The 26,814-nt window shown below is 40.7% G+C and overlaps 1 protein-coding gene across 4 annotated transcripts; it reads right to left on the reverse strand.

Annotated features, from left to right (window-relative positions):
• Nucleotides 1-809: 809 nt before the first annotated feature.
• Nucleotides 810-24,936, reverse strand: etv1 (ETS variant transcription factor 1). 4 transcript variants are annotated; one of them, XM_044360033.1, is made up of 15 exons: nt 24,806-24,936; nt 24,255-24,381; nt 23,769-23,993; nt 23,362-23,465; nt 22,675-22,765; nt 22,295-22,342; nt 17,692-17,745; nt 10,544-10,673; nt 9,098-9,286; nt 7,682-7,929; nt 5,212-5,283; nt 5,047-5,115; nt 4,789-4,958; nt 3,040-3,141; nt 810-2,395 (listed from the first exon to the last, which is right to left on the reverse strand). In XM_044360033.1, the coding sequence occupies exons 3-15, from the start codon at nt 23,911-23,913 to the stop codon at nt 2,174-2,176; spliced, it is 1,644 nt and encodes a 547-aa protein (XP_044215968.1). In that variant the 5' UTR covers nt 23,914-23,993; nt 24,255-24,381; nt 24,806-24,936; the 3' UTR covers nt 810-2,173. The 4 variants fall into 4 exon arrangements, with proteins under 4 accessions (XP_044215968.1, XP_044215969.1, XP_044215970.1 ...); XM_044360034.1 differs by lacking the exons at nt 5,212-5,283; nt 24,806-24,936 and having other exon boundaries at nt 24,255-24,713; XM_044360035.1 differs by lacking the exons at nt 24,255-24,381; nt 24,806-24,936 and having other exon boundaries at nt 23,765-23,887.
• Nucleotides 24,937-26,814: the final 1,878 nt, after the last annotated feature.

Below are 26,814 nucleotides of genomic sequence, written 5' to 3' on the forward strand. Positions count from 1 at the left end.
CTTTACACATTTGCTTGGTTTCCCTACAGTGTTTTTTTTTTTTTTCCAAGTGCCAGTATGTAAATGTAAAAAAAAATGTGACCTGAAACTAATCTTTTCTCTGTCAAGAAACAAGTGATAAACGGTGGGTTTGGTTGTGGGAAATCACCACAGAATTGCATTTTCTATCACATGCAAGCGATTGATAACACTGCCAAGAGAGAGGCACGTTTTAACAACAAACTTTTTACGTCATGATTAATTACGTAAAAAACACCTGAAAAGTGGTGATAACTTTGTTTTTTTTTTTTTTCAGAACTATTTTATTACAGAAGTTTCGCTATTGCCAATCCCAATCCCAGAAGACAACGTGAACCTCGAGAACAAAACTCAGACAGACCAGATTCTTTTTTTAATGCTCAAATTGAACAAAACAAACTTAAAAAAAGAAAGTCAAAATGGAAAAAAAAAACAACAACCAAAAAAAACATGAGAATCCAGAATTAGCAGACCACAGCTGCCGCACTTTTTTTTTTTCTTCTTCTTCTTCTTCTTCTTCTTCATGAAACTACAAAATACACTTACAATTTGAAGCAGCAACAAAATGTGCGTTTACCTGATTATACTATGGAACACTATTTTTTGTTATAACATGAATGTTTTTTCATCACATTATAAAACTCTAAATATTTCTTATACCTTTTTTTTTCTTTTTACCAAAAAAAAGCAACCCTATCAATGGTAATGCAACGGGTTTGAGCAAAATATACACCTCATGTTCACCTGGAACAAAAAAAAAAAAAAAAACAAAAACCCAAAAAACAGGGAAATATTTGATTTTATATTTAATTTTTTTTTGTCTTTTTATAGTCAATTAAATCACTTTCTCTATGTTATTTGGGGGATGCAAATCATATCCTGAATGTGTTGGTTGATTGCTGATTTAACTGTACATACACTTTCACCTGTTATTCATTGAAAAAAAAACTGAACACCGTAATGAGAAATGAACCACCGCTGCTTTGATGTACAGTATTTCAAAATACAAAGGAAAACCGCTCTTTACAGTATATTCAGTGAATGACTTATTTTACAGCGGCCCAGTAAGCTTTATTGATTATCCTCGACACAGGCCGTTCACATGTGATGCAGAAAAAAAGTATTTTCATCCGCACACAGTTCAGTACGATTTGAGTGCATCCTCGTGTGCCAAAAGTCTCATCTTTACCGCCCCGCAGAGTTTTCAGCCGTTGAGAGAATGATCCCGAGGAGTTAATGTTGTTACAGCAGGAAAAAAAAAAAAAAACACCTACTTGATGAGATCTACAGTTTGAGTGGATGAGGGGCATTAGAGATTACTGACAGACAGAGATGCTGTTTTCAATCTGGCGGTGAGGCAGTTCTCACTGATGGCAGCTAAATGTCTCTTTTTTTTATTATCACATTACTTTTTCAAGTCTATAATCATGTCACTTCACCATAAAAGTATCGTTACAATACGTTGCCAGTAAATGAGCATGAAAGTACATGATGGCTGTTTGAGAAACTAAAAAAAAAAAAAGGACAGAACTGATCATCCTTCCGTTTGCTGCACGTGTGAAGACGAGACCGTTTTTTGTTTTTTTTTCGTTTTTCTTCCTGTGAACGTTTGCAGGAAATCAAAAGTCTTGGAATATGTCCTTGTCCTGTCTCACCAGGGTGCCGCATGCTCAAAAATCATAAGGATTTAAAAAAAACAAACAAACAAACAAACAGAATAAATCCCACATTAATGTACAAACATAAACAACGGTAAAAAGCCAACCACATAGCTAGCCCCTGGCAGGTTAACACCGCGCCGTTCCTGTCCATAAAGTGCACTCTCCATCCTGCTGTGCGGCTTGGACGTCAGAGAGACGAGAGCAAAAAAAGGAGGATGTTCGTGTGTTTATGTGAGCGAGAGAGATAGAGAGAGAGAGAGAGAGAGAGAGAGAGAGAGAGAGAGAGAGAGGGGAAGCTCCGCTGCATGTGTGTGTTCAGTCTTATTCCCGGAGCGACTGTGAATTAGAGGACATGACAGTTTCAGGTGTACGGAACAGGCGGGGGAGGAGGGTCTGGGCAGAGTAGAGGTGTGTGTGTGTGTGTATGTGTGTGTGTGTGTGTGAGAGAGAGAGAGAGTGTGTGTGTGTGTGTGTGTGTGGTTGTGGGGCTGACGTTAATAAACGTAGCCCTCGCTGTAGGGGTGCGGCTGGCAGTAGGGCCCCTCCTGTACGTAAGCCATGTTTTCATCGAAGTGCGACAGCGGCACCGTGTCCTCCTCGTTGATCTGCCGCTCTATGTCCGTCTTCAGCACCGGCCGCTGATTGTCGGGGAACGCCATGGAGAACAAGGCCTCGGGGTCGCACACGAACTTGTAGACGTATCTCTCGCCGGCCACCTGGAGGGAGGCAAAACACGAGGAGGTGATAAATAAATGGGTGGCAAATTTTGGTTTCACAATCATTTCTTAGAAGCAGGAAGTGAGCATATTTTACATTTTTGTCTTTTATGGGTTCTTCAGCTCCATCACTGCAGTTTAAATCAAACATTAACATGAGCTGTGTCCCAATTCCAGACTACACACCGATTCTAAGCAGGTTTTAGTCTGTATGCATCCTCAAAACCCCTTTTAGTGTGCTGTCCATGTACACTATTCTCCCACAATGCACTGCACAAACGACAGTGCAGTGGAGGAGCTGCTCACATCCACTAATAGATTTTTGTTAAATCATAAAGTGCACATGAACAAAGTTTCAGTCTCCTTTGATCTTCACCAGATTCACTATGTTTGAGACGCTCCACCTCCTTATATAAGCTACCTTGTAGACATGCCCCTCCTTTAACGCAGGTGGTATCGATCAGGTGATTTAGTTTGCATATGAGTCAAAACTTTTCATCTTAAAATGGTGAACTACTTTCATAATATGTATACAATATATCAACAAAGATCCAAACAGAGATTTGGATCTCCTACAGTGTTGCAGATGTTCTTTATTTTTTTATTGTTAGTATAAATTCTCTGTATTCATTTTTTTTTTTTACCTTTTGCATGATTCCCTTCTCGTAGTAGTAACGCAACGATCGGCTGAGCTTGTCGTAATTCATCGCCGGTCGATTCTTCTGTATCCCCCATCGACGTGCCACCTTTGCAACAAACAGATAAACGACACAGAGACAGTCAGTTAAACATAAGCAGAGAACAGGATGCTGAAAACTTATCAAATTTGCAGACATGCACGGTTGACCTGATTTCCTGACAGGAGTGTTGCGGCAGCTGTAATGTTAAGCAAACTTATTAATCCATATTTTCCTAATATCAGTAATTAGAGTGCGTCCAGCCTGAGCAGACCTGACCAGGGATGTGTTCATTAGGAGCTTGTCACACACCCAGCGGAGGAGGCAGCAGATGTTACAGCACCTGTCTACCAGACCACCCACCACCCAGCCTCGCAGTCCAAACCCACATCCTCACGGCGCCTCTCTTCAGCTTCTCTTGTGCAGGTTTTTTATTCTATTTCACACTCTTCTCTTTCTCCTCGTCTCATTTTGTTCATCTTACCTCTCTCTTTCTGCAACCCCTTCACCAAATAAGACAAAAAAAACAACATCAGTGGATCTGCTGTTTTTTTTTTTTTCTCATCCTCATGACATGCTACACCTGCCCGCTGGAAAGGCAGAAGCTGCTTGCTCTAACGTTTGTCTGCAACATCCCAAAGCGAGTGGTCACCTGATGGCATGAATGGGCCCCCCTGTTAGCTGCAGCTGGCCCGTGACACCGTCGGGCTGTGTGGACCTTTGCCAGGTACCCCTCTATCACCTCCTTTCTACACTCCCAACCCCCCCCGCCTGCACCCTGCATCCTCCTCCATCCTCCAACAGTGAGCAACAGTGACTGAGCCCCACTGTGTGTGATGTGGGTGCACACAGACCCAGCCTCTGTTGCCATTTCAAAAGGCCCAACCGTCAACATGAGTTATATTTAAAGGAATATGTTCTGTGAAATATTTAGCAGGGGCTGGCCATGAGGGTGAGTTGGTTAGATGTGGTTAAGTATAAGAAAAAAAAAAAAAAAAAAACGGTTAAGGCAAACCAAAGCCTGACCTGACTACTTAAAAATCACAGAATATGATTCATTCCTCTTCAAATGTTGACCTTTGACATTGTCTGACTTTGCCTGGATTTACGATGCAACCTGTTCTTTCGCCTCCCTCGTGTACTTGCACATTTATCTGCAACATATGACTGTAATTCAATTTCATTTATTTATTATAGCGCCAAATCACAAGAGAAGTTATCACAGGGCCCTTTTATATAGAGCAGGTCAGGACCGTACTCTTTAATTTACAGAGACTCAACATTCCCCCATGAGCAAGCACTTGGCGACAGCGGCAAGGAAAAACTCCCTTTTAATGGGATAAACCTCGAGCAGAACTGGACTCTAGGTGGGCGGCCATCTGCCTTGACCAGTTGGATAACACACTGAATGGGCTGCAAGTAATGATTAATTTTATTATGTTTCCTTACGTTAAAAGAGTAACTGTTTCGTCTATAAAATGTCAGAAAATAGTGACAAATGGTCAGCACGACTTCCCGACCAACAGTTCAAAACCCAAAGATGTTCAATTTACAGAGATGTAAAACTGAAAAAGCAGCACATTTTCACATTTGCAGAGAATGTTTGGCATATTTCTTTATTAATTAAACACCTAAATGGTTAATCCATTATCAAAACTGTAAATACTCTAATCTGCTAATCATTTCAGCACTAAACTGGGTAATCTTTTCTCTCACCTCCTCTGGCTCAATGAGTTTGAACTCCATGCCGCGGCCTGTCCAGGCGATGAAGTGGGAGTTGGACGGGTCGTCCAGCAGAGCCACCAAGAACTGCCAGAGCTGCAGCGAGCCTCTGCGCTGGTACGACGGGCCCTCACGGTAGAGGCCTGACTCCTGCTTGATGTCACCTACAGACCACATGACAGACCGTCTTTGTATGACGTCTCAAAATAGCATTGAATTCAATGACATACGCTGCACTTATGGAGGACTCACCTTCAACCTTTTCAGGCACAACGCAGGTATCATCGTAGAAATGCCTCGCCACTTTGTCGAACATACAACCTGGAAAACAAGTTAAAAAAAAGCAGCGTTTGTTGTAATACCCTGCAAAAATCCAAAGTGCACCATCACAACATTCACACGTATCATCGGTGGTACCTTCAGTCCTGTTAGTGTGAGTCAGATAGCCGTCTTGCCGTAAGTAGACAGAATGGCAGCTAGGCACTTCAGCTGAAAGCCAGGCAAGAATGGAGAGTGGGTGTTAAAGGGCCCGAAGGCAGCATTAAGAACACTATCTCAGTTATCTGTGAGCAGTCAAAGCCTGTTCACTCAATGCACCACTGGCTCTGATTAAAGAATATGCCCTCCAGCGCAGGCATCGCAATGGCTCCCAGCCACGGGCGAGCTCACTATATCACACTGCTAATACACGCTCCGAGCGTCTCCACTCAGAGGAAGATTTACTACCGAATAAAACACGGCGCTTGTGTGAAAACACAAGTTGACATGATGTACACGTTTTTTTTTTCATCATGCGAGGGCTCCAGATGATGCTTTTCAACACTTTTTTAAGACCTGGAGATGTTTGTTTTCAGGACTTTTCCCACTGAATATTGTTCAGCTTCGTTAGCTAAACACAACTTAAGGTTGTGTCATTTTTGATAAAAATAAAATGTGCAAAATATTTGTGATTTTTTTTTCTCATATGGAAGAAGGTTAAATTAAACTGGCTTGGAGCTTTATTTATTTATTATTTGGTACTGTCATTAACATCATGGATTTAACAAAAGATTGAACTTTCACCTGGATTCTTCTGCTCTTTTCCAGAAACAGACACATTTCTGTATGATTTTTAAACCAAAAATATAAATTAATGCCTTTCATTTGAAAGATTTTGAACCAATTACATGATTAACATTGTTAAACTTGACAAGTCTAGTCACTTACTTCTCAGTGCTTCTAAAACTGATGTGCACTTTTGCACAGAAGCACGTATTTACTAGTTTTCTTTGCCTCACAGTCCACATCGGCAGTCCGTTTTTACTGTACATGTCAGAACCTCCCACACAACTCAGACATCACGGCCGTGGCTTGTGATCAGAAACGGCCAAACAAGTTACAAAGTGAATGTTCAATAAACAGACTGAGGCCCTTCATTTAGGCCCATAAACATTTCTCTGAACTTCATCAAAGTAATGGGCTTGTGGAGGAAATTGCTACTAATGAAATTACCAGCTCCCCGCCCATCCTTTCCAACAGGCCTGCTCCAGTCAACATGCTCCTCTGTGACTGCTAATAAATTCACTCTGATGCTCCATCTCGGATATATAGTTCAGTACAGTACTGGACATGACATTGGCAAGACGTCTTGGCACTTGAACTATGAACTAAAATATATCTTCTCTCTATTTATAATGTCGTCAGCGTAGTCCTCGGTGACCTTTATAGCCTCTTGATGACAATGTAAGATTCTACGTTTATTCTACTGCAGTGCTCGGTGTAAATCTAACATGCTGAAACAAATTACAGAAAATGTAGATTTGATGACTGATGAATTGTTTTAGTCAGTTATTGGGGAAAAAAGTGCCATTATTTGCTGATTCCATCTAGCTAAATGCAAGAATTTGCTTATTATTTTTAGTTTTTACATCTTGCAAGTTAAATATCTTTTGGCTTTAGGCTCTGAAGACATGAGATGTATATTTTTATTTTATTTTTTTTATATTTATTTTACTTTTTTTTACATACTGCTGCTAATTGGCTACAACTTGGTAGTTTCAAAAGAGCTGCAAAAGCTACAAAGGAGCTCCAAGAAAAAGTATGTCTTTGCACTGAAGCCCAAAATATGAAATTATGCAGTAATTGGTATTTAGGAGTCACTTAGTTGTGTAACTCAGTAAAAAACAAAGTAAACTTGCCACTGGAAAGTGAGAAAAACACCCAAATCACAGTTGCCTGGCTTTTCTGTGACAAAAACTACCAAGCTGCTGTTAGGAAAACAAGGTCTAAAGGAGAGAGAGAGAGAGAGAGAGAGAGAGAGAGAGAGAGAAGACCTGAAAGAGGCCCACAGTGTTTTTCTTGAACTCATCGCCATGGGAAGAGGTAGCTTTTCTCCATGACTGGTCACACAGACTCTACTCCAGCTCTGCCTCTCCTGGGTCCTCTCTGTCCGCCTTGTGAATGAAACCAGCAGTCATTCATGTCCTGATGTAGCCTCAGGCTCCGCAGAGGCCTCAGGCTGGTGATAAGGTCCCTTTACTCTCTAACTAAAGGGAGCGGACAAGCGTGGGAGGGCGGATTTTGGATTGTGACCAGGCATTGCCCCCCCCCTCCCGCCCCCCCCCTCTTTTCTATTAGAGCACCACAGGAAATGGCGACCGGCGCAGACACCCGGCCCAACCAGATCCCCTGCCCTAATAATGGGCAAACTCAATAAACGCTACCCCCTCCTCCCATGTCCTCTCCCATTCCTGAAATGATAATGCTCTGGCAGCAAAAAAAAAAGAAGGCTGCTGTCACTTTTTAGTTATCATTGAAAGTTAGTTTCTTGGGTTTTTTTTACTTACCAGTTATGAGTTACACACAAACCAGCACTTTTTTTTTTTTTTTTTTTTTTTAGATTTCTCACCTGAGTCATAGGTGAAGTCCCGCGGCTCCTGCTTGATCATCATGGTGGCGGGGTATGTGTGGGGTAGCGGCGCACCCATCATGGCCGGGTGTTCAAACAAGGGGTCGGGGTACTCCTGCTTGAAGCCTTGAGGAGGGAAGGGGATGCTGGGCTCTGACATCTGCCTGTGGTAGATGGGTCGTCCGTCCCGAGTTATCGTCGGCGGGGAGGGGAACGAGTGGCACGGCTCTGAGAGCTGACGTCGAAATCTGAGGAGGAAGACGAAGATCAGTGGGTTCATTATTATCAGCTGAACAGAAAGAGCCTTAAAACCTCAGAAGAGAAATGACAACAATGACAAGTTAGAACAATCGAAATGAAACTGAAATAATTTTAGAATACATATTGCAAGGTACAATTTAACTCTTGTGACTTAAAGGTGAAAATATAACAAAATACTGTAAACTTAAAGGCCCACTCATTGGCTATCATTGAAGAATGAATGAGGACTATAAGAGATGGTTGAAAGTAGGGCTGCAACTGACGATGATTATTTTCATTATTGATTAATCATTAGGTGTATACAACATCAGAAAATACCCATAACAACATCTTAAAGCCAGTTCTAAAGTCTTGTTAAATCCAACTAACAGTCCAAAACCCAGAAATAATCTCTTGACTCTCACATAAGACAAAGAAAAGCAGCAAATCCTCACGTTGAAGAAGCTGGAACTGGAGAATGTTTGCCATGTTTTGCTTGCTCAGATTACCAAAACAGTTGCATTATTTTTTTTGTTGACTTGACTGTCAGCAAGTGGACCTTTGAGCTTAGTTTATTTTGTCACATACACATTTCTCAAAGGTCAAGAATGGACTTCAATGCTAAAATTACACTAGAAATAAAGCCTGAGTAGCTGATCAGAGAGCCTAAAACATGAATTTAATGCTCAAATATTTAAATACTGCACAATTTTTAATACATAACAGTCTTGTAAAACTGTGGCGATGACCCTTATTGATTTTACAGGCTGAATAATGGTTACGATCGAAGAGGCTGGAGTTGTCGAGGTAAGGTAGCTAGCCTCCTGACCCTCTATGACCAGGATACAAATCCCGGAGGTCAGGAAAGTGTTGCAAGATAAATCTGAGCGAGATGTTTAACAGAACAGGAAAGCAAAATTAGAAAATATATAAGCCTATTTCCTCTAACTGCTAACTGAATGTATGTAAAGCTGTATCTCTTTGCTCCGCCCACTGAGGATTCACTCAACCAATGAGATGCAACACCTCTATAACAGCCCCACCTTTTCAAAATGTCTCTGTAACCAAAACTCTGATCTGCTGCATCTGCTGCTGTGACTTTATTATAATGTGTTCTGAGCTCAAAGCCGCAGATGTAAATGTGATGTAAATGTAAAAGGCTGCGGGCTGCAGTACCTGTGGTCCATAGAGTAGGCGTTGTCAGGGAGAGGCTGTGAGGACGGTATGTGGGTGTAGGTCCTGTCTGGCTTAGGTGTTGGGGCCGCTGTGGGTGAGGCATGATGGAGGGGGGACACGGGGGTGCTACAAGGGGGCGTCACTGGGCTGGAGGGCTTCATTCCTGCAGGCTGCTTCTGCTCATAGGCACTGTGGCAAACAGAGCGGCCGAAGCGTCACTGAGAGGGTTTGATTTCTTCTAGAGATGACGTTGAATTGTTGAATTATAGACTTCACCTTGCATTGTGTAATTGTGTTGGAATAAAGCTTTATCCATACACTTACACATGAGATGCTTCTGTTGGTATGCTTTAGGTGTTAAATGTGTTTGACACCTGACTGAGTGGTAAATTTAGATTATACATTACTCTGGTTACATAGATGCTGCTCATTGTTGGAAGATACTAAAGAAGAAGAGGAACAAATATCAAGAAATTACAGAAAAAAGTAGATGGATTTAAAAAAATTGTATCTTTATTGTTATTTTGGGGAAATTACACTTTATTTTGTTGGTTTTCTTTTTGTGCAGGATGAAAAAAAACTTTGAATTTTTACATTTACATTTATATTAATGGTTGCTTTCGCATTCTATCACATTAAATTGGTATTTTCTTAAAGGGAGTTTGGTAAAAATATTCTCCACACATCCGTCCTTCCACAGTATAATCTTTAAAATGAAATGTGTGCTGGTTTATTTCAGTGGTTATATTAATGAACACCACCTCTTGGCATACATCTCTATATGCATCTGAGCAGATGTCACCAGGTAAGCAAATGAACCACACATATGATTCATCACTTATGAAAGACAGTTTCAAAATTACTCTCTTGCATACAAGACATTATACAAGCATGCGAGGAGAATGAATGTCGTGTATTACAAATCAAATCAATTCGAGATTGAGTGTAACTAAGCAACGCTCGGGTCCAACAGGCCCCTTAATGTTCATTTGAAAAAAAAAAAAAAAAATTACTCAACATGACTGTATTTGTCACAAGGTGCCTTGGATTTACATTGAAAAAAAAAGTGATGCCTGCAGTTTCTAGTGCATCTAGTGTGTAAGTGTGTGTAAAGTCATTTTCAGAAAAACAACTAAAGTTTATTATTCAACATCCCTAAAATATTCTGATATTTGGTCAAAGTGTAAAGTATAAAAATAGTGTCATATTTTTCAACTAAGGACAAGAGCTGCTCCATTTCATTTTGGTTTCTGGACACATTTTTCACCATTTCCAATAAAGCTCGTGGTTAAAAGCAAAAATATGGAGCCAAATAACAGCAGCTGTGCTTATAACTTCTTTTAAATGTTGCCAATTTAAAGCTGTGAAAAAGTTCTTTCATGGTGATATTTTAAGTCTTTCGTGAAGATATTTTAAGCGTTCGGTCGTGTGTCGTGCGGTGCTCACCTGACGTTATACGGGCACTTCTCTCCATACTGGAGTTTGAAGGGCCGTTCTTGACTACAGTTGGAGCTCAGCTCTGAACACGGGCTGTGCAGCTCCCTCTTGATCTTCAGCTGCAGTCCGTGGAAAGCCACTACACCGGGAGAGGAAGAGAGAAAAAACAAATTTAGTTACTGAATGATGATTGGCAACACCCTATGAAAAAAAACTTGTGAGGGTCAAATAATGTAGGTTTTGAGAGCAGGTACAAATACAGATTTTTGTGACTATTTTCTGTCAGTGCTCAGCATTTTTGCACATGTTTACAGCAGAAAATTACATTTGGCAGCGTGAATAAGCCACCAAAATAGAATGTATACAATCACAGGACAGAAAAAAGGTTAGCAGCTATTAACGACAGGTTGATCCACCACCTCTATGTCCACTTATGTCACATTGCACACATTCATTCATAAAAAAAAACAATACTGGAAAGACAATGCTGCTGGCTTTACACACCGCCATTATGTATCTATAGTGGATGATGTGACTGGCCAATATCCAGCATTTGACAAAAGCACAAACCAGACAAACTGACCTGACAAATATTCTTCTGTGAACTATGTACAACACGCAGCAGTGTCCTCCGAACTGGAAAACAGCCGTATTGTATTACAGATACCAGTATGTGTACCTGTATGAATGTGAATCAGCCCATTACTGATTAAGAGGATACATGATGTATAAATTGAAGTTAAAAGCATCCGTTCTCCAAAGGATTTGACATCACAGGCCATCGCTTACACAAACAACTCACTTCAAATCTCATTTGTTCGGCCCTTTCCTGACGGGGACTCTGTTAGTGAAATATGACAATCATAAAACCGGGTGTGCGGTGAGCTCCTATAAATGCTTTATCTGCTTTCAGTTGGCTGTCAATATGATCCAGACGACAACAACGGCGCTCATTGATCTGAAGGTGGGGGGGGGGTGCCTGCCTGTGCTCTCTACCTATGGCCCCCACAGTGAGCCCGGTGCATCTGAGAGGCTGTTAAGTGCCTGATCAGTCCTGATTAACATCCCATCATCTCGAGTCATGATCAACGCTAATCCAATTGGCTGCGCTTCTGAGGAAAACCCAGTCAGTCAGAATGAAGTCAGGCTCAGACTACCTCGCCAATCACCGTCTCACCGCGACAGCACACAAAAGCAGCAGCGAGGCCATCCCACAGTGCTCTATCAAACACACGGGAGAGGGCCAGTCGCGGTTAAAAGGGATAATTTTTGACTGATGCTTCAGGCTGAGAGAGTCTGCCTTTTCCTGAGTTGAAAACAAAACCACCAGAAAATTATGAATGGAGAAAGGAAATCCATCAATCAACTCCTGGTCCAACCGAAGTACAAACATTTAGACATTTGATGACCCAAAACACTAAAATTTGTGGTTTGGTAGTGTTTTTCTTTAAAATACACCCACCAGCCAGGAAGGTCTCTAAGGCTACAAGGAGCTGAAAGAGGAGGATGTTTTGGGGAGTTTCTCACGGCAGACTGACAGCTGCCGTACGAGCAGGGGTCGATCTGCCAACACCCCATCTGACGCACAGCCGAACCCCCGGGGGACGGGCCACACGGGCCCGGCATGACAAAGCTCAGGGGTTGTTCGCAGCCCTCGCTGGGGGCCTGACCTTTCTGGGTCATCGATCGGAGGTCAAAGAGACACTTCCTGAGGGGAGACCTTTGACGACGCTGGCATGGCAGAGTGTCGTTAAAGGCTTACGGTGTCAAAACAATACCTTAGTTTTTCCTGTCGAGATCACAATCAGTGTCACTTTAATTACCAACAACAATAAACTTACATGAATTTGTTTTTCTGAGGCTAGGGAGAGTTAATTCCCCTGACTTCTGGTGCTGCTAGACTACATCTATCTATCTATCTAACTATCTATCTATCTACAATAGCTTCACGTGTGCAGCAGCAGAGTGCCTTAAATTAGAAATGGAAATGTCACAATAGATTTCGTCAGTGGGGTGCCAAGGTACACAAATCAATAGTGAGGGCATTGCCTCTGACTAAAACAGAGACTTCCTTTTTAGTCCAGAATGTCATGCCCATCACTGCTTGATTGCTCTCATTATCTACATATTGATTAACCGAGATGGTAGGGTGTTTAAAAGAAGCAGTTAGAACAATTACTGGGTCTATTTTGAATGCAAATGTGTTTTTTTTTTTCTCCTCTGTGCCATTAACTTAAATATTCTGTAATTTTCTTTGGTCTTTGGTGAACAGATTCAATAGCAATCTTTGCCTGAAACTGAATAAACAACACATGTTGAAAAACACAAGTCATTGGTCTTCTCACCCTTTTTTTTTTTTAATGTTTATCATTCAAGACAAATTTTTCTATAAAACGTGGTTCTAATAATTTAATTTTAGATGTCATTTTTCTGCCAAATCTAAAGTACTTTATCAATAAAGCCCTTGGCCCCAACTGTTGAGTATTCTCAGGTACAAATTGTGTGTTTTGGCAGAATCAGAGCCTGCGTTTGGCAGATATTTCTCCAGTCCATTCATAAAAAAATACAGGTCTTTTGGCAACAGCGAAAAACCTTCCATTCCATTTTCACCTACTGTAGGTGCTCGCCTTTGCTGTTAAATGATGGAGGCTCAGATCTGCTGGTAACGTGTGGCCTCATTTTACACCTCCTCTACTCCTTCGTTCCCTGCTAAGTTATGCTAATGGTAAGCATCTGTGTTGGAGTTTGAGACAAAGAAAATTCTCCTTCTCCTCCTTCAGCCTGAGGACACTTTCGCTTCGAGGCCGCTCACATGCTGCTTCTGTGCTGCATGGATGGAGAGTGCGAAGGAAACTGCCACTGCTTCTTGAGAGGTGGTAACTCTGAGGCCATGAAAATATAAAATAGCGCTGAAGGAAAAGAATTTCAAACCTGCTTTTTAGGTACAATCTTTGAATGTACAAGACTCTTAAAGATTCATTTCTTTCTCTCCACCTTTGATTATTTTCCGTTTCCAGCTATTTCTCACTCTAGCTATCGACTAAAAAGAATATTTGAAAATATAAAAATACTGTTGCTTTATTAAAGCTCTTAATTATACTGAAGCAGAGATTAAACGTCCAGTGTAAAAGTAAAAGTAGCTAAGTGAAGTCAAATTAACGATTTAAAAGAAGAAAATACTGGAGCTAACATTCAGGGCTACTCAGTTTTCTCGACATGCACATTCAATAAATTTTATTATGTTTTAATTGATCCGTTTTCCTAAAAATAAGATTCTGTAATTCATTAAACTCACGTCAGAATATTTTACTATGACAAAAATGCAACACTGTTTCAGTTGCTAATGCTACCAAGCTAGCACAGACACAAACACAACTGAACAAATCGATTTTTTTTGGTTAATTCTAATCCTACTATCATAGACATTTTTCAGCATTTACAGTTAATGTTAACAATAGGTTCACATGAAATTTGAGGCAGACATAAGTTGTTAATGCTTATATAAATAGTGATGAAATGTAAACCTAGCTAAGCTAATATACTGACTTCACAAAAATAGGCTACTGAATTATTTTACAGGACAAGAAGATGAGCGTTTATCTACATTTTTCTTGTCAACAAATTCAACACACCTCAGTCCATCCCTCAATAACACTTTCTGACTTTCCTACCCAGTCTGAGGCACCCAGTCCCAAGCCAGTTCGTTGCCACTGGGGACCCAACTCTTTAAAAAAATGGGTCACAAATATATAATATAACATTAGCAAACTCGTCTCAAACAGGAGTAAACACTTAATTTGTCGGTGCTAGTGAGTATTTACAGCAGGACTGACTGAAAATAAAATCCAGTGCCCATTTTCATGACAAAGAAGAAACGTGTCACCCAGTGAAACAATGTGGCTCATTGAGGAGTTTTTTTTTTTTCTCTGTCTCCAGTTTTTCAACAACAATGGAGGTCTATATGGCACAGAGGAATATGCTATATTAAGAGTCGACCATACAGACAATACTTGTTCGTAGGATCAATTCACTGTTTGTTTTGGTCTTTCTTGGGATTAAATGACCATTGGGAAAAATACAGTATATTTCCGGGCCCATCCCTTAAAGAACCAGTGTGCAGGATTTAGTGGCATCGAGCGGTGAGGTTGCAACCAACTGAATACCCCTCCCCCTCCCCTCCGTTAGAGTGTGTGTTAAAACCTACGGTGGTCGCGAAACTCGTGAAAAACATGAAAGGCCTTCTCTAGAGCCAGCGTTTGGTTTGTCCGTTCTGGGCTACTGTAGAAACATGGCGGTGCAACATGACGGGCTCAGTGGAAGAGGACCCGCTCCCTATGTAGATATAAAGGGCTCACTCTAAGGTAACGAAAACAATGATTCTTATTTTCAGGCAATTACAAACTAATTAAAACATACTTATGAATATTATATTTCATTTCTGCCAATAGATCCCCTTGAATCCTACACATTGGTCCTTTAAATGCACATCAATTATCTAGTTTGTTGCCTTTATATTGATATATATAACCTTTATTTAAACAGGGAGGGCCTTTGAGAGCAAGCTCTCTTTTATAAGGATGCCCTGATTACAGTACATATAAAAACAATAAAAGCCCACAACAGTTCATCAACAGACTATACAGCAACAATCAATTCTAAGAAAACACATGCATTCACACTGCTGTGTGTCCGTCAAGAGATCTAAATTGATTTTAGCTTGTCTAATTTTACAAGCAGATTGTTCCACTCGTGTAGAACTCAGTATTTAAAAGCCAGTTTCCCAGTCTCACTGATAACATGTTGATTTTTGAAGAACCAAATAGTCTAGGGACCTTGTGCGCTACGACAATGATCTATAGTTAAAAAGACATGTGCGATACCCAGGAAGTTTTCCAGTAAGTGCTTTGTAAATAAACAGAATGCAGTGCCTTTTCTCCTCTTACTGCCAACCAATTTACAACATGTAATTGGCTACTTCCACCTGCACTCACTGTCCTCTCCTGTCTGTCTCTCTGCTCTTTACATTCAACTCTTCGCTTTCTCTTCATCTTCATCTCTTCCTGTCTATCCCAACGTCCGCCCCTCCATCTCTCAGCTCGGTGAAAACCCATATGGGAGAGCTGCCGGCTGGGATGCCTGCTCGAGCGCCCAACCACGGTGCCCTCACCCTCCCGCCATCTGTTAGTGCCTCTCCAGTCTGCTGCAGGTTTGCCAACAGGACAATTCAGATGGTCAGCAGACTCCTGCCACTGTGGCCACCCACCCTGGCTACCTCTGAAGGACAACAGGACAGTCTCGGTGACCTCTGGTTCTCTACTGTACACTACACCGCACCTCCATCTTGGATTTTAGGGAAGGTTAATTCACTACCAAGGGTTGGGTTTGTGGAGAGGTTTGTGTTGAGCTCAATGTTGTAGTGAACAAGACAAAATCAAGCAAGATTAATGGAAAGAATTCGCAAAATATTTGAAGGATGTAGTGAAGATGAGGTTTAATTGTTTTTACACCCCTGCGGTTTAACATAATTAAGTATGGTATAATTTAAGTCTACTTTATTCAGTCTCTGGAGCAATGTGAGTCACACAGTTAAGTATTTGTAAAAAAAAAAGAGCAAAATTGGGGTAAGACGGGTCATTAAATGGTAAATGAAGTTTGTTTCATAAAAGCAGGAGTTCAAAAATGACTTTTCAGAGGTATGTAAAGCCTGAGCTACTCTGATTGGTCTGGCGTTTAAGGTGTAGGAGTATTGATAAAAAAAAAAAAAAACAGAAAGAGAACATAGACCCCCTCTGGTTTTTAATCTACACAACCAACAGGAACCTGCTTAAAGGCTGTGATCTGGCACGCATGGGGTTAAAAGGTCTGTGATCTACCTTAAATCCAGATCCATCCTCGCTTGTTATCTTTGATCACTAAAATGTCCCAATCTAACGTAGAACAAAGAGCTTTACGAAGCAAATATCAGACGTAATTATCTCTTTGTTCCAGTTAAGAATCCTAATTTCTGCATTTTGTTCAACTTTTGTTTCCAGGTTAAAGGGCATTGAGGACATAGGGAAGACGCAGGGTGTGGACACACAGTTTTGTGTCTTTTCTCACAGTTTCATGGGTGTTTTGGCTCATCTGATAGACATGTGCTCGCTCTGGGTCCCACTGAGCTCCACTCACTCCATTTCTGTCCCTTCCTTGGCACAACTTCCTTCAGAAGTGGACGGTGCCAAGTCACCAGTAACCGCGTGCAACCACCGTGCACAACCAGGTGAAGTACCCCTAAACTACCTCATCCTTATCGCTGTGAGCATAAATATAGATAGTTTTTTTTTTTTATTTTGGGGGATTATTCTTAGTAACATACTTTGATATTTTGTCTTTAAAAAAATAGGGAAAGAAAAAAAAATCGTGCTTTTACTTTCATGCTGTAAAATCCCCAAGAAAAGGTTGGTGAGAGAACCAGAAGGCCAAACAAGCCTTCAACTGAAAAGGATAAATGTGGTAGTAACTAATATTATACTGCCCGATTTAGAAAATCTAACCACACTGGATGGTTTTGCACAAAAAGTACTTTGAGGAAAAGGCCATGTAGTATCTTGTAAGATGAGATTTTTTTTTTTTTTTTTTAAATTCAAAACAGCCACCATCAGTTGACAGCAGTTTGGCCTTCCCACTGTTAAAAATATCACTTCAGTTCTCTAAAAAAAATCTGCCACAATATTTTGATGTTCCCTTATGCAAATAAGTCACAGTGCAATAATATCTCAGTGGTGGTGAGAGGTACATGAGCAACAGAGGGAAGGGAGAGACAGATAGAGAGAGAGAGAGAGAGAGAGAGAGGGAGAGAGAGATACCCCCCCCCCTCACCCCCACCCACCCATGCACCTGTCTGCAGACCCGAAAGACTACTGCAGCTCTCCAGAGAGCACTTGTGCGAGCAAAGGTGAGGGTACTGAGAGACACGGAAAAACACACACCGCCACGTGCACTCTCTCTCTCTCTCTCCGAGTACAAACACACCAGTTGGGACGAGTGAAGAAAAAAAAAAAAACACACACACACACACATACACACACATACACCGCAGATGTTCACACAGACATATACGAGCACTAACACATGCACAAACACAGAGAAAAAAAAAAGCGACGTGGTCTCTTACTCACAGTTTTCAGTCTGGAAGTCTGGAACAAACTGCTCGTCATTGTCGGGAACTTGAGCTAAAGATACAAGCAGAGAAGAAGAAAGGGAATGATTGTTTCTGATGTTGATGGACAACACGGCATTGATCACAGTTCTCTACAGTCCAATACCCTCCTCTGGCAAACAGTCTCCAGGGATATTAGGTTGGCCTATCCGAGCATTGTTTGCTTCTGCTGTCGGTTAAAGAACACAGCTGAAAAAAAAAAAAGTCTTACTAGAAATTAGGGCAAGGATTACTTCTGTTCTCTTTGTTGCCCATGTATGTTTTTTTGGTTGAATATGCTTTAAAATCTTTATCTTATCAAGTCATGTTTGCCTATCATAGCGTGCTTAAAGAGAAATAGTGGAAAAAAATATTAAGAATAAATGAGACTTTTTTAAAAAATACAAATAAACTGTTTTAAAGAATTTTTAAGAATCAAGTGTGATGTTTTCTTGATTCTAGTGCTTGTTCTCTTCTGCATAAAGATACTGACACTGAAAAATGATTAAAACAAGTTAATGTACTAGACAAAGTTAAAAAAATCTGAGTGGGATGGCACATTTTTTTTGACTTGTTTGACCGAAAATACGCCAAAACCATAAAGAGGAAATTGCAAACTACAAAATAACCTTGAAATGTTTTAAAGCAATATTTCTCATAAGATTTACTAAAGAACTTATACAGTGAACCACATTTTTTCCAACAAGCACCAGCCTGCGAGGGAGATTACATTTTGCTACCTCCTAATTCCACTTCCTGAGGTCGCCTTGTCCATTGACTGCTCCGTATCCTCGGCTCTCACTCCTTGCCAGCAGCCAAACACCCATTGTTAACAGTATCTAATTGGCTTCTTCCCTACTGGTGAATCCACCTGTACCTACCGAGTTAGGTCTGTTCCAAACCTCCCAATACTTCACCTGTGCTTCAAACGCCCCTGCACTCAGGCTAATGCTAAAATAATGAAGCCTGCTCCGCTCCGCTTCCAATTAGGCATGTACATTATTTACATGCCACATATTTACACTCAGTGACAGTTTTCCATGTCCCTCAAGTTCAACTCTCTCTGGTGAAAGGCAAAAAAAGGAGATTTAAATGTGTCATTAGCACGTCTATTTATACACACAATGAGGTGGATCCTCATTATCACAGGATCAGTAACATGTCTTGACATGTCTAGAGATCTTTTAAAAAAAAAAAAAAATCACTGATTTTCCATTATTGTCACATGATCTGGGGTGTTTTTTTTTTTCTTGCCAGAGGTGTGAATTGAGGAGAATAAACAATCAACAGATCAAGAAGAGAAATTTCTCCATATTTTCCAACAATGTCAAGCGGTTGAAGAGAGCATCAATCAAAGACGTAGAAATTATTTTACACAAGATTGTAGTTAAAGCTACAGCCTCGATGAATTACTGTTGATCTGTAACCTTTTATATAAATATACTTTACTGGACGACTCCACTTTGTTACAAGCTTTCTTAAAGGGCCATGACATGAAAATATGGAAAATATATTAACCAAAAAAAAACATAAGCGAAAATCCTTACACGAAAAGTCTTTCTTTCATCCTCAACACTTTGACTGTAATTATTTTTGTTCCTTTGTCCTTTTAGTGCTCAAAAAACCCACAACAGATGTATCTTCCAAACCAACACAACAATGAAAAACAAGAGTGTAACTCAGTAACAGCTCTCGTCTCACGATTACACCAACCCACAGAAACTTCAGAGAACCTAAGAGTTGGAAAGGGGACAAAGAGAGGAGAGGATGAGAAACCCAAAAAAAAAAAAAAAAAAAAAAAAAAAAAGAGGGCAGCAGTGTCTCTGTGTCCAAAAGGAAGTACAGGATGGATGAGTCACCGGCCTCAGTCTGTGAATGAGGCAGCTGATCTCTGCAACAAACTCCTGGGGAGAACGGCAGAGCTGGAAATCTGCCGCCATTCACAAAATGAAAAAAAAAAAAAAAAAAAAAAAAAAAAGGAGGGTCACGGACAGAGAGGAAAAAAGGAGTGAGGATGAAAAGAGAGAAGTTGTAAAAGCTGTAAACACAAGGCCTGAGCGGGACAAGACTGTTGGAGGCGTTTACCAAATTTATGCTTTCAGCACCAGAATTTCACAGAGGAATCAGTGCAAGCGAAATAAAAAGTCAGAAATGTGTAAAGAACAAGACATTTATTCCTGGCACTTAAATGAGTCCAAAAAAACCTGGGTGGAGGGTAGACGTAGTTTCGAGGGGGTCAAACATATATATATATGCCTGTCAAACTGAAAAACCCCTTCAACCTCTCGGTCTTGGAGTCGGAAATTCAGTCTGTCTCTCATAATTCCTCCTCTTGTTCCAATTACCTGAACTAATAAATCTTAGAAATGGGAAGGTATTCCTTTTCATCTTAATGGACAGGAAGTCATTCATTAAATCTACAATCTTGAAGCGTACATCATCACATTGATCCATGACAGGCAGAACCGTAATCCTTAACAGTAATACCTCTTATCAGCCGCCGCCGTCTCTTTTCTCACTTTGGATACTGAAATATTAAAATCGTGTCTTATTCTTTTTTACACGCCCTGCGGTGTGCGGCCGCACCGCCTCATAATCGAACTGCTGCTCAGAGTCGGCTCAACTAGTCTAATATCTGTTTCAAAGCATACTTTTCATTTTTTAAAAGCCTCGGATGGCACTGCGAGCATTTTCAAACGTGTTAAAGAATAGACGGATCCTATAAATGATTGAGAGTCTTCTTCACCTGTGTAAATCGTGTGAGCTAAAAATTTCCCTCAACACTTTTTTTCCAGGGGATGTATTATGACTCAATCCTTAAAAAAAGAAGTATTAAAGTTGATTCAATTATATTGTGCACTTGAGAGTTCTACTTTAGAGCGAGAATTATGGCTTTACAACCTGAGCACTGACTGATATGCTGAAATAGATATATTTTTTTTTTTGGGGGGGGGGGGCAGGTTGGCATTTAATGTTGCAATTGTATGATGGAAAATATAAAAATTTACGAATCACAATCGACTCTTTTTATGCAAATAAAACTGGGTGATATAGAAAACAAAACAAATATTTGTGCTTTTTACAGTAAATATCTGTTTGTCCACATAATTTCTAACTGTCCAATTTTTCATATCACATAATTAAAGTATTTAATTATAACCCCTACAGCAATTTCACACATTTATACAGATTTTTTTTTAAAAAAAACAATCCTTTCTTCACAGTGGATTTTTATATATTAACACATTTAAATATTAAATAATTAGGTTTTAATTTTCATACACTACAGCACTGTCTGTCTAAGCCAAGTAGGGACAGTAAAGCAAAGACGCAGTCTGCTGTTACAACTGCGGAGACAAATGTTACAAAGTGACTGTCAAACTTAATTTTTTATACCAGTGCTGGGACCCATTTACGGAGAAAATAGTAGCATTTAGCTTTACTTTTCAGATGTTTATAAAGATTTATATACATGCAAAAAAGATCAAATCATCCTTTCCTAGGAATTATGTCCTTTCACTCTACTTGCTCTCTGATTTCACACTGACAGCTGATGAAACTCTACTGATGCAGTTCAAAAATGCCCAACTCTCACTCTACTCAGATATAAACTTTCAGATTACATGCAATAATCACAGTAAGTGGCATCTTAGTGAGATTCAAATACTTCAAGTCAAGGCAAGAAGCCATGTGGAACATGCACATGCACATAAAAACACAGCAAAAGATTTTTTTTTAAAATAGATGAACAATATTCACCACTGACCAAAACTTCGGTGCTGCAGACATGGAGGAAAGAGGACACTCGCACTTAAATCCTGAAGCATCACGTCTCAGTTAGACCACAATGAGCAAGTCTTGCCATTAGAGAAAAAAAAAATTAAAAGGCAAAGAAATGGATAAATATATATATATATATATATATTAAAAAAAAAAATCAACTGTCGATTTGAGAGATCAAGCCTATTTTTTTGGAAGTCTGTGAGAAAAAAAATTATAGATCCATTCTTTTTTTTGCCGCCAAGAAATGAAATTGAAGAAGACAAGGTGATGGTACAGCTGTAGAAGATAGAGAGGTGTTCTGAGAGGAAGCAAAGAGAGAGAGAGAGAGAGAGAGACTGGGAAAGAGAGCAAATGAGAGAGTGAGTGTGTGTGTGTGTGAGAGAGAGAGAGAGAGAGTGAGAGGGAGAGAGAGAGAGAGCGAGAGAGAGAGTGAGTGAGAGAGAGAGAGAGAGAGAGAGCTGGTAGGTTACAGCAGAGCTCTGGTGGAGGTGGAGGTGGTGGCGGCGGCTGGCGTGCAGCGCGTTAGCTCCTGCCAAAAGCAGAAGAGACAGTGAGCGTCGGAGAGCCTTCTCCTGGTAATTTGTGATGACACTCTCTGGGTAGAGCCTCCTCGGTCTCCCTCAAGACCCCTTGCTCACAGTCTCTAATGTATGCATGACACACAAGGTGCCTCTTCCACACAGGCTTTTAATTGGACTGCGATGCTAGGCATGTAACTCCAGGCAGCTTTTTTCCCCCCTCACAACCTATCCATTTTTACCCATCTCTCCTCCTTTTTGCTCGAGATTTAAAACACTCACCTTCTGCCAGCCAAGTCTCCTGTAGCTGACTGAGGTCCTGGAAGAGCTCTGGAGGGGGGAAACCGAAGCAGAAAACAGGGCTTGAAGGCAGTTTTAAAAAAAAACACAGTCAAAAGCCAGGAGAAGCATAAGAAACGGCTGGCTTCATTACGGCAGGCTGATATGTCGTCAGAGCCAGTGGAGCTCATTGGGCACGGGTGCGCCTAATAACAAGTCAATTTGTGTCTCTGACCACTGACAGAGGCTTGTGAGAATCATCACAGGCCACTGTGTTGTAATTGAGATTCTGTAGTTAGCGGTGCAGGTGGCCACAAACCAATTGAATTTTGCTAAATGTTTAGGAGCCGTGAAATTAACTTCTCCCCCTGCCCTCTGCCTACCTTCAGTGTCCAGAGCCAGGTCGGACTTAATGAATTTTCTCTTTCTGTTATTTGCTGGCCTCTCGCAGCTTGTTGTCTTTTCTTGCGTCTTCTGCAAAAAAAAAAAAAAAAAAAAAAAACACAAAAAGCACACAAATCAATCTTTTTTTTTCTTTCCCTCACTGGAGCAGTGATTATGTTGTTGGCTGCAGCACACGTGCAACTGAAAGAGCAAATGGAAGAGCCTCAATGAGCCACTCATTGATGCCTCACGCACCTCTAAAGTCTGACCCGTGCAAAGGGACCCGTGCTTCACTTATCAGATGTAATTAAGAAGTTGTAACATGGTGCATATAACCAAAGAAGCTGTGTAAAGCAGTGGCCACTTTGTTTAGCTGTTTATCTTTGATGATTAGATGAAACGTAAATGGTCCCTGAGGGAGAAATGAGTTTTGGCAGCAGCAGCAGCAGCAGCAGCAGCAGCAGCAGAGAGAAAGACAGAGATGAGATCAGAACAAATAGAAAGTATTAGAGAGAAGAAGAGACATTTACGACAAGAAAATATATTGAAGATACAGTGAAAGAGAGGGAAATAAGGTAAAGATAAAGCATTTATGGATTAAGAATTAGAGGAGGGCATACAATGTGCATCTGTTATCTGATTTGCTTCCAACTTTTTTTTTTTTTTCCCAGACTATGAACACTCACTTTGGAATTACAGTAAGGCACTTGCTGGTCGTGAAATCCATCCATTCTGTTCCGTTGTGGCTTTAATTGACGAGCGATCTGCAAAGACTCCACAGTCTCCCGTCCTGTGCGAGATGGATAGAAAGCAGAGAGAAATGTGACATTAACGATAGTTTCTCATGTTGCCCAGACTGGCAATGCGAGGTTCATTCATTGAGGCACAGTTCGGGAACCTCTTACTACTGTTTTGAGACCGAAATTAACGACAACACCTCCGGCGATGCTGCAAACTTAAGTTGACAATCTGCAGATTTCGTGCGTAAACGAGGAGTGCGCCGAGCTTTAGGGCGCATCGAAATGTTTTACAGGATGAGAAGAGGGCTAAACTTCAAAAGCAGAGGAAGTGTGAAAAACTAATACGCACTTACCAAGCGACCTCGCGCCGCTTTCATCCGCGTGTAGAGTGCCACAGAGCGGCTGCAGGATCTCCACAGTCCCGGCTGCTGCCTGCGCTTCTCCCAGCTCTCTGTGTTGCTTTCTAGCGGCTTGGCATCGCCTCCCGGGGCCTCCCATGGAAACAAGCCGCACTCCGCTTCCTATTGGTTGTCAATGTCTTTCACTGGATCAGATTGCTGGCAGTCAATCACGCACGGCTGCAGGCGGCAAGCACGAGAGAAGTCAATGGCAATATTGAAGTGTAAAGCGGTGATTTTTTTTTTTTTTAAAGTTTTGACTGTTGGAGTGATTTAAATAGCAAAAAAAAAGGCACTAAACGTAAGCATAATTTAACATGCATTTAAAGTTACACTTGAACAAACATGCAAACTGCACCTGCACACCCCCCTCCCCAAACACACACACACACACACACACACACACACACCGTCCTGTTACCCTCTCTCCGTCTCTTTTACCTCGCACACAGTGTAGCCTACAGACAAACACACTCCTCAGTCCTCTCCCGGTCAAGTTTGTGTCCATGGTAACAGTGTTTTGAAGAGCCTCCAGAGGGACTTGCTGAAGCGCCAGCTCTTCGCTCTCCTGTAAGGGATACATTGTTGAGAGTGCTGCAGACCTGCAGAAGGCACTGACCTGGAAGTAAAGCTGAGGTCACTGGGCAAAACTGAAAACAGCTTCCAAAAAACTAACTCACATGGCCGATAAATAAGAGGCAAGTTACTAAATCTAAAAGCTGGTGCAGTGGGGAAAAAAAAAGTTTGAAGCATGTTGTTTTGCTGCAGCTTTCCTGCTTTACAATGATGCAGTTAAAAGTATAAACACATGAAAGCTTCTGAATACAACCACAGTCTGCTGTTGTCCAGGGAATTGTTAAATTTCTCAGAAAACCCGCTGAGGGTTTTAGTTACACAATACTTCTCAGAGGCTGAGCTGCTCTGGAGGCAGAATTATATCTTATTGGTTGAAAATATTCAGTAGGTGGCAAACTGAGTTTTAAATATCTTACTGTAATTAAACTGTAATCCTGACCAGGGGCATCATGCAGTCATTTCTTTTTGAGGGGGCACAGTTTCATATGTCAATGTTCACACCAAACCAAGTTGTTACTAGTAATTCTCTGCTTTGGCTTCTATGTTTTTGATCACAAAAACATAGTTACCACAGTAACTATCTAGAACTATAATGATACTTAACATTATACTGCATTTAGCAATATTGAACAAGAGAATGTTAGCGAAAAGGCTTCAAACTCAGAGTTAACGTTAGCTGGTTAACGTTAGCTGGTTAGCCGACCAGCACCCGTTGATTGTTTAACACTAAGTAAAGAAAGCTCACAAACATCTACTGTTTTTACTGGCTATATTGAGCTCTTAACTCTTCTAATGTCAACCCCTGCTTTGACAAAAAACAATAATTTAGCTACTATGAATAGCAAAGGACAACAAACTAATGCTAATTTTAATTACTTGTGGGTTTTAGTTTAAACCTTTGATGCTAAAGTCACTTTAAAAAAGTCATTTACAAATTCATCCAAGTCAAGTGTTTTATGACGTGAGCTGAGATTGATGATTATATTATTAACACTAATTAAAATATAGTGGAAACAGAATTCAACAGTTTGTAAAGCCATCCAATCACAAATATTTGAGGGGACACAACGCCTCTGATCGTGACGCTCCTGATCGGTAAAGTGGGACCTCTGCTCAAAATAAAAATATAAATGGAGCAATATGTGAACATAAGCCAGCTGTTGAGGGTAGTTACTATTGATTGCTAAGGGATAGTGTGGCTAGCCTGGAAAGTCAGCTAAACTAACACAGGTAGCTGTTTCACTGCAGTTTTTGCAATTGTTCTACAAATCTTTCAGCAACAGACTTCATACTGTTTCCCCCTGACGTTGTAGATTGCAACCAACTGAATACCCCCCCCCCCCCCCCCCCCCTCCAAATGTGTAGGAGAACCTAAGGGGGCTGCAAAACTCTCAAAAACCACAAAAGGCCCTCCCAGGACTCAGTCTAAGGCAATAAAAACACAAAGACTCTTTTTTCAGGTGATTAGACACTAATGAAAACATACTTATGAATATTATATTCCATTTCTGCCAAGTCTTTTCCACTAGAGGCCACTAAATTCTACACGCTGCACCTTTAACTCATTACACTTAATATTGGCTTAATACATGTTGTAACTTATACTATAATTCTGTTTTATACACAGATAGTAATTCTACTACTGCACTTCTGTCAACTCTGCAGACAACATCAGGTTTCCCTCCCTTTTTTTCCTGTCAAAGGATTAATTTCTGGAGATTTACTTATCCAAACTGAGGGACCAAGGAAAGGTGTATAATATATTGCAGGTTGTAAAACCCTCATAGACAAATTTGCCTTTTTGGGTCATAAAGATAAAATTTACTTGACTCTTTAGTTTCACTTTTAGTGTCTTTCTTTCTTTTTTACTAAAACATTTTACTGTTTTTTTTTTCAAACCACCAAATTAATGACACCAAGTTTGTGTTTCCATACAACAAAATTAGCAGTAGTGCAGGACAGATCCAGGATAAATCCTGAAAAGGGGACTTTACCATTGCATTAAACACTTGACTGAAAGACGGACATATCGGAAGCCAGTAGTGGTCACGCTGATGCCATCTTGGATCCAGGCAGGGTTCCATTACCAGACGGGTGAAGTGGATGTGAAGTGAAGTATCGTGTCATTCCTGCTGAACCCCCCCTGAGGACGGAGAAACGCAGGTCAAGTGCAGGCGTCCCCCCATCTGACACTGAGACGTGAAGCAAACCAAGTGCCACAACAGACAATAGGATAAATAGATTTTACATATCCTTGGTGTTTATTTTGTATTGTTTTGGTTAAAATTGTAATTACCAAAAAGAGGAAATTTTACTTATTTTTCTGCAGTGATAGATCCCCCTACATTCGTGTTCTTTCGTGTGGGGGCGTGAGTCTTCAGAAACGACTAACAACGTCAGTACTTGTAATTTCATTGATGCAGTG

Source organism: Thunnus albacares, chromosome 8, assembly GCF_914725855.1.
Source record: "Thunnus albacares chromosome 8, fThuAlb1.1, whole genome shotgun sequence".
NCBI lineage: Eukaryota > Metazoa > Chordata > Actinopteri > Scombriformes > Scombridae > Thunnus > Thunnus albacares.